The 14,810-nt window shown below is 36.6% G+C and overlaps 1 protein-coding gene across 3 annotated transcripts in view; it reads right to left on the bottom strand.

Moving 5' to 3' along the window:
* LOC124158030 (TBC1 domain family member 31) overlaps window positions 1-14,810 on the bottom strand; it is a 67,091-nt gene that overhangs the window by 45,289 nt on the left and 6,992 nt on the right. For all 3 annotated transcript variants that reach the window (XM_046533201.1, XM_046533183.1, XM_046533191.1), the window contains exons 8-11: window positions 12,608-12,879; window positions 10,235-10,458; window positions 10,023-10,156; window positions 7,729-7,901 (exon numbers count right to left, since the gene is read on the bottom strand). In XM_046533201.1, coding sequence (XP_046389157.1) covers window positions 7,729-7,901; window positions 10,023-10,156; window positions 10,235-10,458; window positions 12,608-12,879 — 803 coding nt within the window. The remainder of the gene's footprint in view (window positions 1-7,728; window positions 7,902-10,022; window positions 10,157-10,234; window positions 10,459-12,607; window positions 12,880-14,810) is intronic.

The following is a 14,810-nucleotide window of genomic DNA, read 5'->3' as shown; positions in this document are numbered from 1 at the left end:
TGCTATTTTTAGCCCACATATAGGTCTAGACGCATATAAATTTTTCTACATCTGCTATAATTATTTTATCAGGTTTAACTAAATTTTTGCCAACAAAAATATAGCTCAACATAGAGAACTGAGATAGTTTCCTTCCGACACAGCACCGTTCCCATCAAAAAGTAAACGAAACTAATAGTGCTCGTTCCGCCCTTGGTGCGGAGAAGCGGGGAGTAGCACATAGTACAACAATGTACTACTCATTCAATGTATGCCATCAGACACTCAGCCGACACACGTGTTGGTATCGGTGCTACTCTGTATAAACGTGTCGGTATCTGTGCTTAAAACTACATATTTGTTTAAAAAATACCCTGGAAAATATGACTACAGGAAACAAGACATTAAGCCATACAATTCAGTATAAACTAGGAGTGTTAAACTATGCAAAAGTGCATGGAAACAGCAGCAGCAAGGCATTTTGGTCCACCACCTACTGAAAAAATGATATGTACTTGGTGACTGCAGGAAGATCAACTGAAGATTACTAAAAAACAAAAACAACGATATTCTCGTTTTCAATGATGACAATAGTGACAAGGATTTTGATGGTTTTGAAAGTGATTGAAGTCTAATTGCATGATAGGCAACATTTTATTTGAATCTGTATTTTTTGTTATTTCTGCTTTATTTCTTATTACGTTTGATTTCTAGCCGTTCATTCGTTTATTCATCAATGAAATTTTACGCATCATGTTCAAAATAACTTGCCATTTGTCAGTTTTCCTTAATAAAAATATGCTAGGTAATTGCATTCAATGATTGTTTATTTGGCTTTTACGAAACATGAGAACTAAAAGAAACCATATTTTAAGTTATCGTGGTACCGCGCTGTCGGACGTGCACGGACTATGAAACTTTTTTTTCCTTGTGTGTGGCCTTCTAAATAAGGGTGCATCGTACATGCCAAAGCGTCTAATATGCCGTCAAACATGGTTTTTGCAATTTAAAAAAATAATGCTTTTAGCCAAATTTGACGGTGTAGTATGAAAATCTTTGACATGCTGAGAAACAAAGAAGATTCAATGAAATTGCTGCAGAAGAGAAGACTACTACCAGAGAAACGAATCTGTAAGAATGGCCACAAAATTAAGATATACATTCGAAGTTGAGTCGAGTTCAAATGCTCCAAAAAAAGTGTTGTTTATGCTGCTTGGTAAATGTCATTAAAGTGACTGCACGAAATACTCGATGTGATGATCTGTTTTCATCACTCCCGCAATATGAAAATATATTTAGCAAAACGCAGGAGTTCATTGATTCCCAATTTTTTTTTTTCAGAAAATCCTGTATGACAAGACTAAATCTAAATTGTTCATCAACTGTTAGCTTTCATTTGGATTAAGGTGAGGTGGGGTAAGTGCGACTGCGGGGTAAGTGCGTCCCCCCTTCAGGAAAATCGTATTTCCGTTCTCGAAGCAGGTGGCGGTCGTGCAACATATTCTACACATAGTAATGAAACCAGAGCCAACGACTTTGTAATACTTATCCCTTAATTTCTCGTTCCACATGCTTAGGAAATATACCCGTCAGTTCATCTCGTAGTCTTAGTTGGTTGTGAGGAGAGGCTATACCGCAGTTTCCTCTGAATCAACGCATCGAAGGTGTTAGGTAAGAACTATATCTTGTTTTCTCTTCTTCATGGATTGGTTTTCCTTGCTTTACTTTAAATTTAGGAACTCGGGCCATTATAATTAGTTTAGATGGGGGGTCGCACTTTCCCCGTCGTAACCATCCATTCCTACCTTCCGGGGCAAGTGCGACCCCGTTGCCTGGGGTAAGTGCGACCCCCTGTCGCACTTACCCCAGGTTGGAGTATGGATTGAATTTTTAGTTTCTGTCTAACAGTTCTTGCAATAAACTTTTAGTTTCTGTCTGGCAGTTCTTGCGTTAAACTTTCTTCAATAAATGTTGCAAAACACCGAAGTTTATAAAACTAGGTCTTTTGATTAGTCCTCTCATTAACTCTTATTTTGAAGGTTTATCTGATAAAGATAGCTTACTTCAGTTTGTTGATTTATTATGATAGGGCATTGGATATCATGTCTTCTGACGAGGAGGATGTAGACGACATGGTATTAATGCCTGAAACAAGATGGCATGAGTCGAAAAAGCTTAACAAATTCGGTGACTGACATTCAAAGTGGAGATTGGATTCTGGCTACATTCAGCAGCAAAAAGTCAGTTGCTCACTATGTAGGGACAATTTTGGAGATTAATGAATAAGGTGATGCTGTGGTTTGCTTTTTGAGGACATTTTTTGGAACTGAATTAAGTTTCACCTGTCCACGGAATGAGGATTCCAGCGAAATACCTAGGGAAGATCTCTTCTTCATCCTAGCGTTTGTCCCGCGCTATTGCAGGGTCCGCTGTTCTGCAAAGTCTTCTCCACTTGGCCCGATCCAGGGCGTCTACTGGCGTGGCGTTGATGGTCTTCATCATCATCACTGGTCAACAATCCTAGGATTGGTTTGACGCAGCTCTCCACTCAGTTCTCCTATCACCTAATCTTTTCACACCTACGTAATTCTTCTCTTTCACATCTCTCGTTACTTGTTCCATATATTTTGTCCGAGGTCTTCCTTTTCCATTCTTGCCTTCCACTTGCCCTTCGACGATTGTCTTCATCAGGCCATCATGTCTCAAGATGTGGCCTATAAGGTTGTTCTTCTTATTGTCCGTCTTCTTATTAAGGTTTTCATGAGACTTCTCTTCTCTCCCACTCTGCTTAGGACTTCCTCGTTACTAACTCGGTCAATCCATTTGATTTTCATCATTCTTCTGTAGCACCACATTTCAAAGGCCTCTATCCTTGCTTTCTCCGCTGCGGTCATTGTCCATACCTCATTTCCGTAAAGGAGCATACTCCAGATGTAGGTTCTTATGAATTGTTTCTTTACTTCCATATTTAAGTTTCCCGCTGTAAGCAGGTCTCTCTTTTGGTGGAATGCTCTCTTCGCCTGGGCTATTCTGCTGATAATTTCTTTCTTGCTTCTCCCGTCACTAGTTATCTTGCTTCCCAAATAACAGAATTCATCCACCTCTATCAGTTTTTGCCTCCCTATTTTAATGTTAGTCTTGACTTCTTCTCTTCTGCTGCATACTAAGATCTTGGTTTTCTTCGTGCTTATTTTCAGTTGATATATACTTATTACCCTACCCATATTAGCCAGACTTTTTTTCAAATCCTTCTCTGTTTCTGCTATAACGGCTATGTCATCGGCAAATCTTAGCATGCTAATTTTTTCTCCATGGATATTCACTCCCAATTCCTTTTCTTTGATTTCATTAATGGCTTTCTCAATGTAAACGTTGAAAATTACGGCCGAATGTCTTCGTTCCTGATGTGATCCAGGCGGGAGATGCCTAGGATCCATCGCAGCATCCTCATTTCCATGACATGCATGGCCTGTTCTTGATTTGCTGAGGCTGGCCAACATTCTGCTCCATATAGGGCCATTGGGCGGACTACGGTCTTGTATACTTTGGCCCTGAATCGTTCGGGCATTCGACGGTCGCACAATACGCCAGTCACTTGGCGCCATTACAGCCATGTTGCATTAATTCGAGCTCGTGTGTTGGCGGTTGTGTTTCCATCGTTGCTGATGACAGAGCCCAAATATTTAAACTTCTCGACCTTTTCAAGGTCCTCGCCGTCGATGCTGATCATGCCATCGGTTTGAGGTCCACACTCCATGTACTCAGTCTTCTTGGTGTTTAATCGCAACCCAAAGTTGTCGAGTCGTACCTTCCATAGTTGAGTTCGCTGCTGTAATTCGGGTCTGGTGGTGCTGGCAAGGAAGACATCATCGGCGAACAGTAGTGACCAAGCAAGTGATTCTTGGAGACAGGCCGTGAGTGTGTCCATGCACAGGATGAAAAGGAGCGGAGAGAGGGCCGATCCTTGGTGGACGCCAACAGTTATTGGGAAAGGCGGTGATATTCCTGAAGGGCAACGGACGGAGCTGATGACGTTGGTGTAGAGAAGCTTCACCTATGACACGTAGACTTCAGGGACGTCGTGAGATCTGAGGGCATGCCAGATAAGGTCGTGTGGCATGCGATCGAAGGACTTCTCCCTATCAAGGAAAGACACATGCACTGGCTTGTTCTTCTCTCGGTGCCTCTCCAAGAGCAGCCTAGCTGCGTGTATTGCGTCTGTTGTGCCACTCCTCTTTACAAATCCACACTGGTTGGGTGTGATGTGAACAATGTGTCTGAGCCTAGCATCAATCACTATTTCGAATATTTCCATGGCGTGTCATAAAAGCCGGATCGGGCGGTAGTTGGAGCATTCTGCGACGTCGCCTTTACCCTTCCAGATGGGCACAGACATAGGGAAGATGATGTAAAAATATTACCGAAGCCCTCTGTCGGCCGTCGAGGAAAGTTAACGTTTTGCCTATCTTTCTCGGGGTAGAACTTAAAATAAACAAATAAATATTCAATGTTCAATTGGTTGAAGACCATGAGTTTTTTGCTTTTGCTTTTTTATATTAATAACGTAAATTACAATAGTGAAGAAATTCTTTGTTCATTACAATCTAGTTTGTATTCAGATTTGTTGTCATGTGCAAGATTTATAATTTTTTTTATTTATTTATCCAGCTTTTATGCACACTAGATATTTTAAATACACTTTTGAATTAATGTGTAACAGTTGAATACTGTTAATATCATTAAAAAAACACATTAAACAACAATTCCATACTGTGCCATAATTAACCAAAAAACGCGAGAGAAAAAATCTACTTACATTACCTAAGATAAAAGTTGATTTCTCAAGAATGGTTAAACATAATTTGGTAATTTAAAAAGTAATGTACAGCTGAATTTCTGGGCAAATCGCACTTACCCCATGTGCCGCGTAATGTATAAATATATTGCACATCAGCCATGGGACGCACTTGCCCCATGTACGGGGTAAGTGCGATCCCTCTGCAGGATTGTAAGTAAAAATTTATAAAAATTACCACTTTACAAAGAGAGGATTTTTAATCTAATTATCATTTTCAGTGATTCACATACATATTATACATTGAATCTCCTGTTTTTAGCTAGCCTAGAAAATTTTCCTAAGCTTGTTAAAGTTGATGTATGCTATTTAGGGGTCGCACTTACCCCACCTTACCTTACCAAAATATTAAGAATCCACTACATTGCATAAGTCTTCCGTTACACATTCAATCACATTATTGTATTAAATTTCCGTCATTGCAATGAAACCTAAGAATAGTACAAAACAAGAGAAGAAGCTGAAATTTCAAATAAAGCAGCTGTAGTGTCACTCTATTTGTAGGGAAACTTTATTGACCAAAGCAATTATGAGCAACGATGTCTGAGACCATAAAATTTTGGTGCATCATAAATAACCTCATGATAAAATATTCCACTTCGTAAGTAATGTAATAACTCTATGATTAGTTTTCATGAATTACTGACACTTATATACCATTTAGGCACCCATTAATATTTTTGTTCTGCACCAGGCATTTTTGTAAATCATTCACTCTGAAAATGGTGCATAAAAAAACTAATGTCAATTCATCATCATCATTAGTCTACAATCCTAAGACTGGTTTGATGCAGCTCTCCATTCCTCTCTCCTATCCGCTAGCCTTTTTATAGTGACATATTTCTTCTCTTTTACATCCTTCATACCCTGTCCTATGCAGTCGCGCAGCGAGGGGGGTTTTGGGGGTTAAAACCTCCCCCAGAGCTCAGAGAAATTTTTAAGTTTAAGCCATTATACTCAGTTGCATTGATATTACTAATAGAATAGAATAGTGTAAGGGTTAATAAAATATCGCTCAGAAGGCCGTAAAATTCACCATTTTGAACCGTTTATCTTAAAATTCCCCAATTTAATAATCTCGCACCTATCGCTTATCCTGGTGGGTATTCCACACCACCAAACACCCCGGTATTAGTGCACCTAAACCCGCCCCCCCAGCCTTAATTTCTGGCTGTGCCCCTGGTCGTATGTAACTCATTTGTGGCAGTCCCTTGTCCTTCTTCCCTTCCACCCATCCTTCTACGACTGTTTTCATCAGGCCATCAAGTCTCATAATGTCATCAACTAAGTTGTCCTGTCTGGGATGACTTAGTTGGCCACAAGAAGGCAGGACAACTAGTAATGTCAATTAACATTTTCAAACTCGTGTACAACATATTTTTTACTTTCCCTCATAAACCTCTTGAAATATCCTTTTGGGAGTATAATTAAGATGCTAAAAAAAATTATAAGTATATTTTCCAGGGATAAAACATAAAGTCAATTGTTTAACATTTAGAGACCACTCAAGAGCAATTATTGAAAGAAATTATTTTTTTAAGTCAAGATGAGAGAGCATTTTCTAGAAGTAAACATAGTGTTTGAGCCATCTGCACCCAAAATTCACTAATTTTATATCAGAGCAACCATTTTTCAGGTTAAATATATTTTAGTGCAGAATAGGGGAGCATGTTCCACCCTAAATGATGCTCTCTGGTCATAGTCATGGTCAGCAATTTGGTCCTGTGCCCCTCATTACCTTACATCTTCATTGTGTCTTTCCTAGCAAGAGTCAGAGAAGCAATTTCTGTTGATAACACCAGAAGAATTAAAATTATTCTTCCATAAGCCTTAGCCCAAATATCTGTAATTTATTGATGTGCACATTATTGTCATGCATTTCTATAAATTTTCCATCGGAATAAAGTCTTTATAACATATTGTGTTAATTAAGGGGCTTATTCCTGGTAACCACTGTGAATACATATTCCTAAGTTATAAGATTCTACATAATATCCCACATATGGACTATTGTTCCCTTGTTTTTTCCGACCTAACTGGTGAATTATATCAGAAGTTACAAACACTGTTAAATTCTGCGATTAGATATATATATGATATAAATATCCGGGAGCATGTCACTCCTTACTACATTAAGCTGCAGTGGTTGAAACCCCAACAGAAAACTAAATTCCTGCTATCTGTTTTTGTTTATAAAATATTGTCATCCAAAACACCTGACTATCTTTACAATATGATTATATGTAACCAGAGTGAAACCAGTAGAATGGTAAGAGCTAGAAGGCGTTTTAAAATACCAAATTGCCGAACTACGGTGTTCCAAATGTCCACTTTAAACTCTGCTATAAGATTTTGGAATGAAATACCGGATGATATTGTTAATTGTAAAACTGTTAATCAATTCAAAATGAAAATGTTTGTTTATTTACTCAAAAAATATGATTGTAATTAAAATACTGTAATATATTTGTCATTAATACTGTTAAATTGTATTTTCACTTTCTCTATGTTGTTCACTGCTGAGACTTAACTGTAATATTTGGTATGTTCCATAGGACAAGGTCCTAGAACAATAAATGTATAATTATTAATTATTATTATTATTATTAATATCCAGTCTTGTCAACCATAAGACCATAGACCAATATTAACATTTCCATAACTACAGGGACATATCATGCAGAAGTCATGAACTGGATATGGAGAAAATGCATCTTTTTCTGAGATGATAATTGCTAAATGAGTCATTTCCAATGAGCCTGACTCTCCAATAATCGTCTTTGTTAGGATTTTTTACATTCTTTGGTAAAAATGACCTAATATATGCCATGGAATAATAAAATTGCACAAAATCGAAATGAAAATGATAAATTAAATACATCACCAGCACTAACCTCAGAAAATGCTACTTGCAGCAGTGGCCAAGCATACACCTTAGTGTTGACTCCTTTTCTCACAAAAAAAGCAAGAAGACTTGGATCATGATATGAAAGAAGATTTTCAATTGCAGCAAGCACATTGATGGGTGGAAATGGGAAGAATTCAAACCAATGCTGGCAAAAGTTAACTGTTGGGAAAAAAATATAAAACTCAGAGTTTTGCTATAATCCACAAGGTTGTACTTCAAACAAAAGGCAAATACATTCGTAGCATTAAATTCCCTAATTTAAACTTCCTTATGAAAGAGTTTCTAAAATATCCTCATTTGAGTAAGTTTTCCCCCTTGCCTTATAATCATTCCCAGTGCACCCCACTACCATAAAAAACTTAAATTATAATGAAACCTCAATTAAATAAAATCTCCTTATGGGCCGAAAGCATCTGTAAAACAAATTTTCTTTAAAAATCAATATTCACCATATATTTTAATCTAGGTAAATCAATTTATAGATATAATATGTCATAGTTATAAGAATAATTTTCAAGATTATTATTGGTTTTAAAATTTATTTAAAGAATATTCACTACATCTTCCCATAAATGATAATTTTCTAACTATGTTCTTGGAGAAAAATATTTTTTTTAATCCAACACGTTTACATTGGCCACAATTGATGAAATTACTTTAATTTCATATAATTCATTATCAAGACAGTACATACTTATTATTATAGTTATACCTAGCATAGAATTTAATTTGGAACACAGTAATTAGACGAATTACATTAAGAATGCTGTTTATTTACTACTCATAAATCGATACCTCCACTGCACAAACGCTCAACAATCACTCACTGAATCATCCGCTCATCTCAGAGCCTAACAATACTGAACCGCCAAGCTGGCAATAGCCAGAGCGTACACTCTCACCTCCAATTCTCCAAGCTTTGAAGGTGAGCGTTTGTGCTCCGGCTACTGCCAGCTGAGTGGATTTGTATTGTTGGGCTCCAGGATGAGCGGATTTGATTCAATGGGCGATTGTTAGAGGTCCATGAAAGTGGTTTTATTTTTTGCTAAAATTCATTTTAAAACCATGTGATTTCAGTGTTATAGAAAACCTTGGCGGTGTTATTATAATGCTACAATATTCCCACGTTTAAGGGCATTGGAGTGAAAAGAGATTTTGTTTCCATAAATTTTTTTTAACAACAAAGCAAGCAAAAAGCCATGAATGTTATTTTTACAGGTGTTGGGTCATACCTTATGGAATATTAGAAAAAATAATTTAGCTTGATTCACATATTGCCTCAGGTAAAAATCTGATGTTTTTCAGAACCATATTTTTGACGCAAAATTTTCTAAAATCTTATGAAACATCTGACTTTAGAGAATTTTCAATATACTCTATGATATTTTTCAATTAGTATCTGGAATTTGCATGACTTCTTTATTAAATCTGCAAATTTTCATACGAATTTGATGAAAAGTATGGCTGTGGCAAATTACACTGTTCTGCAAAAAAATAGTTCAAAAAATGCCCCGCTATAATTTAGGGTGTTTCTGGCTAATTTTGGGTCGCTGAATCTGAAAATGACCTCCGAACATTAGTAGAAGTCCCTTGAAAAGCGATAAGTTTAGATAAGAGGTTGTTTTCCCCAATTTAGGGGTTGCATAAAAATGGAGGGTGATAGAAAAAAACGGAGGTCATTTTCAGATTCAGCGACCCAAAATTAGCCAGAAACACCCTAAATTATAGCGGGGCATTTTTTGAACTATTTTTTTGCAGAACAGTGTTATTTCCCTCTGGAGGTACAAGTGGCTCTGGAGACTGAATTCATTGAAAAACTGCAGTGTCACCCAAATTTCAAATGGTCGTGAAAAAAAACTATTAAAGATAGCTAAAAAATACAAAACGCTACATATTTCATTCCTACATGGAAGGATGAAATTTGCCAAGTTTCATCAAAATATGAGTCGGTGAATAACACATGTAACTTCTGCAGTTTTATGTGATCATCATAAGTGGTCAACAATCCTAATACATCTCGCCAATGGATTTGTACATCAGTTAACCTTTTCATTCATATTTATATGTTTGATTTGCTTGTGTATCTTAAAAGTTTCATCACTGTCATATTAAGTCATTTATTTATTTCAAGCATCATACAAATTTTCTAATGAGGTTCAAAATGAGGAGGGTCCCCATGAAGGCTTACTAATTCAAAAAAATATACATAGAAATAAACAAACTGTTAAAGAACACTAATTGATCAGTCAATAATGAAGGATAAAATTAAGATTTACTCACATAATATTGTTGCCACAGCTTCAAAGCAGCCCAAAATATCATGGATGAAAAGCTTGATGAAAGGATAAACAAAAAGAGGAAGATAGTCCACTTGACTAAATAAAGGAGACCAGTGGGCTAAGCATGACACCACTCTGAAAATAATAAGTATCAAATATCATTTGAAAATATCTCAGAATAACTTATATTATCAAGCAAAAAAATATATTTACTTTTTCAAGATCTTCAGTTCAGAACGGTTTTCCAATGGATACTTAAGCTCTAAATTAAAATAGGCAGGATGAGTTCCTCTAGAAGCTAGACCAGAGAAAGCTTTTTGGTTGTAGGGTAACTGGAGGAAGACAGTCCTCCAGGCTAAGGTGCGATAGCGTACAGGAAAAGCTCCATGATGGCGCAAAAGCAACCTCAACCTCTTGTGATTCAACTCTGATTTCACCTAAAAAGGGAGAAAAATGAAAATAGCAAACATAAATAATAAATACAGCATGGATTCATGAAGTGTTTGCCTATAAAAGCTGCCTAAAGCTCACAGTTATTTGTTCTTAAACAATGTAAACAGTTATGGAGTAAATATACATTATTATTATTATTATGTACACATTATTAAAAAAGGGCCTATAACCAGTTTTAAAAAGTTGGTATACAGATGCAGTTTTTAATAAAGGCAGTAAACAAACTCCTTCAATAAAACCTATTACACCTAAAAAATGAAAATTTAATGACCCAAAAGCATTTCCAATGGCATAGGAGAAGTCTGTAGAAGCGGAAGTAAGACGTGTGGGCTATAATTTGGTGGTGCAGCCTTATACTTGTGGGGTAGATTAGATAGTGGTGAACCATATCAATGCATAGGTAAAAACATGCGAAGGTCATTTATTTCATCTTTTCAGTGATGTACTTCTTCAGCCCCATAAAACTCAGTTCTGGGTCCTTCATACTTGGGTTTATTGGAGTATAGGTTCTCCAACCAAATTTTAGCAAGTGAACATAAACTTTATTGTGATCATTTGGAGATCAGGAAAACATCACTCAGTCAGTATTAACCTGAACGTTGGTTTGGATTAGTAATTTTATAACTCCCCAGATTGAACAACATGAGAGTTAATTCCAACTACACAGGGTTGGGGGAACAGTTCCTTCCCTGAGGAAACCTCGAGCACTTACAGGATTTTGATTAGGGGTGCTTCACCCATGATTTAAAACCTGCATTACTCAAGCACCAAATAAGCACTCAACCTTCAAGGCTACCAATTCTCCCCTATCTAATATTACTTCTCCAAATCTGAAAAAATGGCCGGCCTTGTACTGACCACGAATATTTGAGAAAGCCATTTAATGCAATGTTTTCTATTTTTGAAATGGTGTTTAGGCCTTAGTAAATGCCCATGTTAAATCAAAGCATAACTGCTTTCAATACTGTTTGATTGTTCTAAGAGTCTGGTTGCGATTTCTGTAGTGTAGATGGTCCAGCTCAAGGTTGGTGGTTGCTTTCGGGAAATACTGCGTAGGTATCATTATCTGCTCAGCGTTTCACTCCTCCTACTGGGAGCATTTTCAAGAGAATGGGAGGGAAACCTTTCTCGTCCCGATCTAAAATAGGTTTCATTAACCCATTGTTGACCCGATTTGAATTTTCACGAAAGCCGATAGCTGTTGGTCATTAGATTGGGCCAGGAACCTTCTCCATATGTGGCTGAGGTTATATCTATCCTCCCTAGTGAAATTGTATGGCCTTTTCGCGATCTTGACGGATTCACGTATAAGACGCAGATGATATTCTTCTGTCTTCGCCAATACCCGTGTAGCGTTAAACATTATTTTATGCCCAGGGCTGGAGTCATAATGTTCAGCAACCGCTGATGCGACGCACTGATGAAGTTTCATTGCTCTTTCATGCTCTTTAAGCCTTTGGGAGATAGAACGCTTGCTTTGTCCCACGTAGCTTCAATCCATGGGAGTGTATGAGGTTCCCTGCAGCTGTGGCAGAAGTTGCTCTTTAAGCCTAAAACCTCAAATTCTGCGCAAAAACTGAAATTATGGATTAAATTGAAAAAAATTGCTTTTGCATAAGTCATTGACACTACCTATAGGGTGAAGATAAATCTGAAATCAGAATTAGCAAGCTCTTATCAAAAGGCATCTAGGAGGTCACAGCTTAACATTCTGACAAAATCTAACGTACATACCATGGTGAAAATTGATATTCCAATAAAAAATTGTAGATGTAAGAGTAAGAAAAATCCTCTGGTGAGAAAAGGATAATAATGACAGTTAGTAACATGAGCGGGATAACCTCACATTGAAAATTAAATTCCACATCTGAATAAAAAATTTCAAATGAAAAGGATGATGTTATTACATTTTTAGTATTATTGGAATATCCTACTGACATGAAAAAATGTATGTATTATGTATCCAGAAAATTTCAACTATAATTTTACCAGACTTGGGTTACAGTCAATAAATTTTTAAGCTGTATTTTTTCCTACAATGACATCACGTAAGTGATATTCTGACAGTGTGCAATTTGCCACTTAAGATTACCAAATGGATGATATATGAAATAATTACAAACAAAAATCTACCTCCTTCATTTTTGCAGAGTTCTTGATTGACACAGGTTGATTCCTACAAGTACCATCCATCAGAAGTTTCCTTTCAGCTCCAGTACTATGCCTTTCTTCATTAGTAATTCTTCCACATGTTGTAACTGGCTGCTGAGCATTCTTGTCCACAGAAACTTTAACTTTACTGGGCTTTTTGTCAGCCAGTATTTGTGATCCATTATAAATACTCATTTCCCCAGTCCGAAGAATACATGCAACATAGCAACCACTGCTGCTACAGAAGAACTTGTCTGAAAAAGTATAATCAATGATTACAATACAACTATGCATACTCTTTTTCAAGGCATACATTTTGTGATACCCTCAGACAAGGCCACACCCAAGGTGATGTAGCAAACCAAATGGAAACTCTACACTAAGTGCTTTGGAAATAAAGGCAGCCCATTTAACAGAAAAACATTAAACTAAGACACAATTTCCTTGGCAGAAAATACAGGTTCAAATATATAATATAAATGATTTTGAAAATTTTCAGCTAAGGTAAGATGTTCCCTCACATATTTCTGAAGTACAGCATCTTTAAAGCTTGTTTTCATGGAAAAAACTATTTCTATCCCTATGATTCTTTGCAGTGACTCTTGAATTATGTAATCATACCTGAAAAATTTCTAAAATAACTATACTTGAGCCCTTGCAACATTGAAATTTAGCTTTCATTATTCACAGTTAATGCACTGTAGCCAGCTTTTCTTTTCCATAGGTTCACTCGCACTTTCAATTGATGCGTATTGTTTAAAAATTTGTTTTTTCCATGATATTCAAAACCCTTATGACTATTTTATTTCAATTGCTCCTAAGGAACATCACACATAAGAGATCAGCTTCCCCGCAGTTACCCTCATATCGGAGGGGCAGTTCAGAGAAACTGATGTGGCTTGAAGACATATATGCTGCATTCAGTGAAATGTCAGAGCAAAAGGATTCTGACAGGGATCTTTTTATCAGCACCTCCTATATATTTATAGCTCCGAGGAAGATGACCCTGCTGAAGGTAACGGCAAAGACCCACTGCTGCACTCCATTCACCATTTTTACTTTGGTTCTTAGACAATATACAAGCAAACATACCGTAAATTCTCTTCTTCTCTCCCATTACATTATTTCTGACTGCTTCTGACTGACAAGACCATAGAGTTAATAGTAATCCAAACTAAACACTTTGTAAAGTCGATCATGCTGAGTAAAGTGTGTCCTGAGGCAGGAATTACTCGAAGAAAAGATTTAACTCAGGAAGAATTTTACCACATTTTAGCAATCACTGGAGTTATCAAATTTGACCATGTACTAGATTATTGGAATACTCATCCATGGTACAATTTCTGCAGGAGGCACATGTTGTGATATCAATTCATGACAATTTTTCAAGCCCCTATTTCACTGAAAACCCAGGTGCCTCTGACAACCTTCTGACAGACAGCCTGTTCAAAATTAGGCCCCTTAGAAATGCTTTCATTGAGGCTATGGACAAAGTGGAATGACAAAAAAGATGAAAATAGAAGAAGAGTAGGGAATACATCTAAAAGAATGCCCACAAGGACACATCCTCCTACTGCTCCGCCCACCTGTATGAGCCTGGACTGTGTTTTCTGGGCTATCATCAAACTTGAGCGCTAAAAATTATCAACTACCCAAAATTTTTTTAAATTTAAAAATCAATATAATTAAAAAAAAATGTAATTCCATGATACAAATAAGTACCAAATGAAAACTACCCATTTTAAATGTAAGCCACCGTCATTCTTTAAAAATTAACATGCATACTTATTAAAATTATTATTTGTTCACCCTTTTTATTTATTGACCTAAGTATATCACACTAAAAACTATTCCGGAGGATGTCATATCGGTCAAGCAAATTATCCATAATTTGGAACAACACATCCATACGTAATGTCAATAATGCTCATAATGTTTAGATTAGTGCAATAAAACTTATAAAATGTCATCAATTACTATCATTTCCAGGCTAGCAAATTAATTTTGGCTGTATGTTGCTAAAAAGTTTTTTTTCACAAAATTAGAAGGCCTGATTGGTTTTTCTCTACAATACTGATGGAGCATGAAAAAATAGCAAAAAGAAATGTGCGTGTGGTGGGTTATTATTACAAATTTGACAGGATACTTACAATACTTTAATTTCAAATTCATTAAAAAATGATGG

Source organism: Ischnura elegans, chromosome 1 (genome assembly GCF_921293095.1).
Source record: "Ischnura elegans chromosome 1, ioIscEleg1.1, whole genome shotgun sequence".
NCBI classification, from domain to species: Eukaryota; Metazoa; Arthropoda; class Insecta; order Odonata; family Coenagrionidae; genus Ischnura; species Ischnura elegans.
Note: the sequence above shows the minus strand (reverse complement) of the source record. Positions and strands in the feature narration are given on the sequence as shown.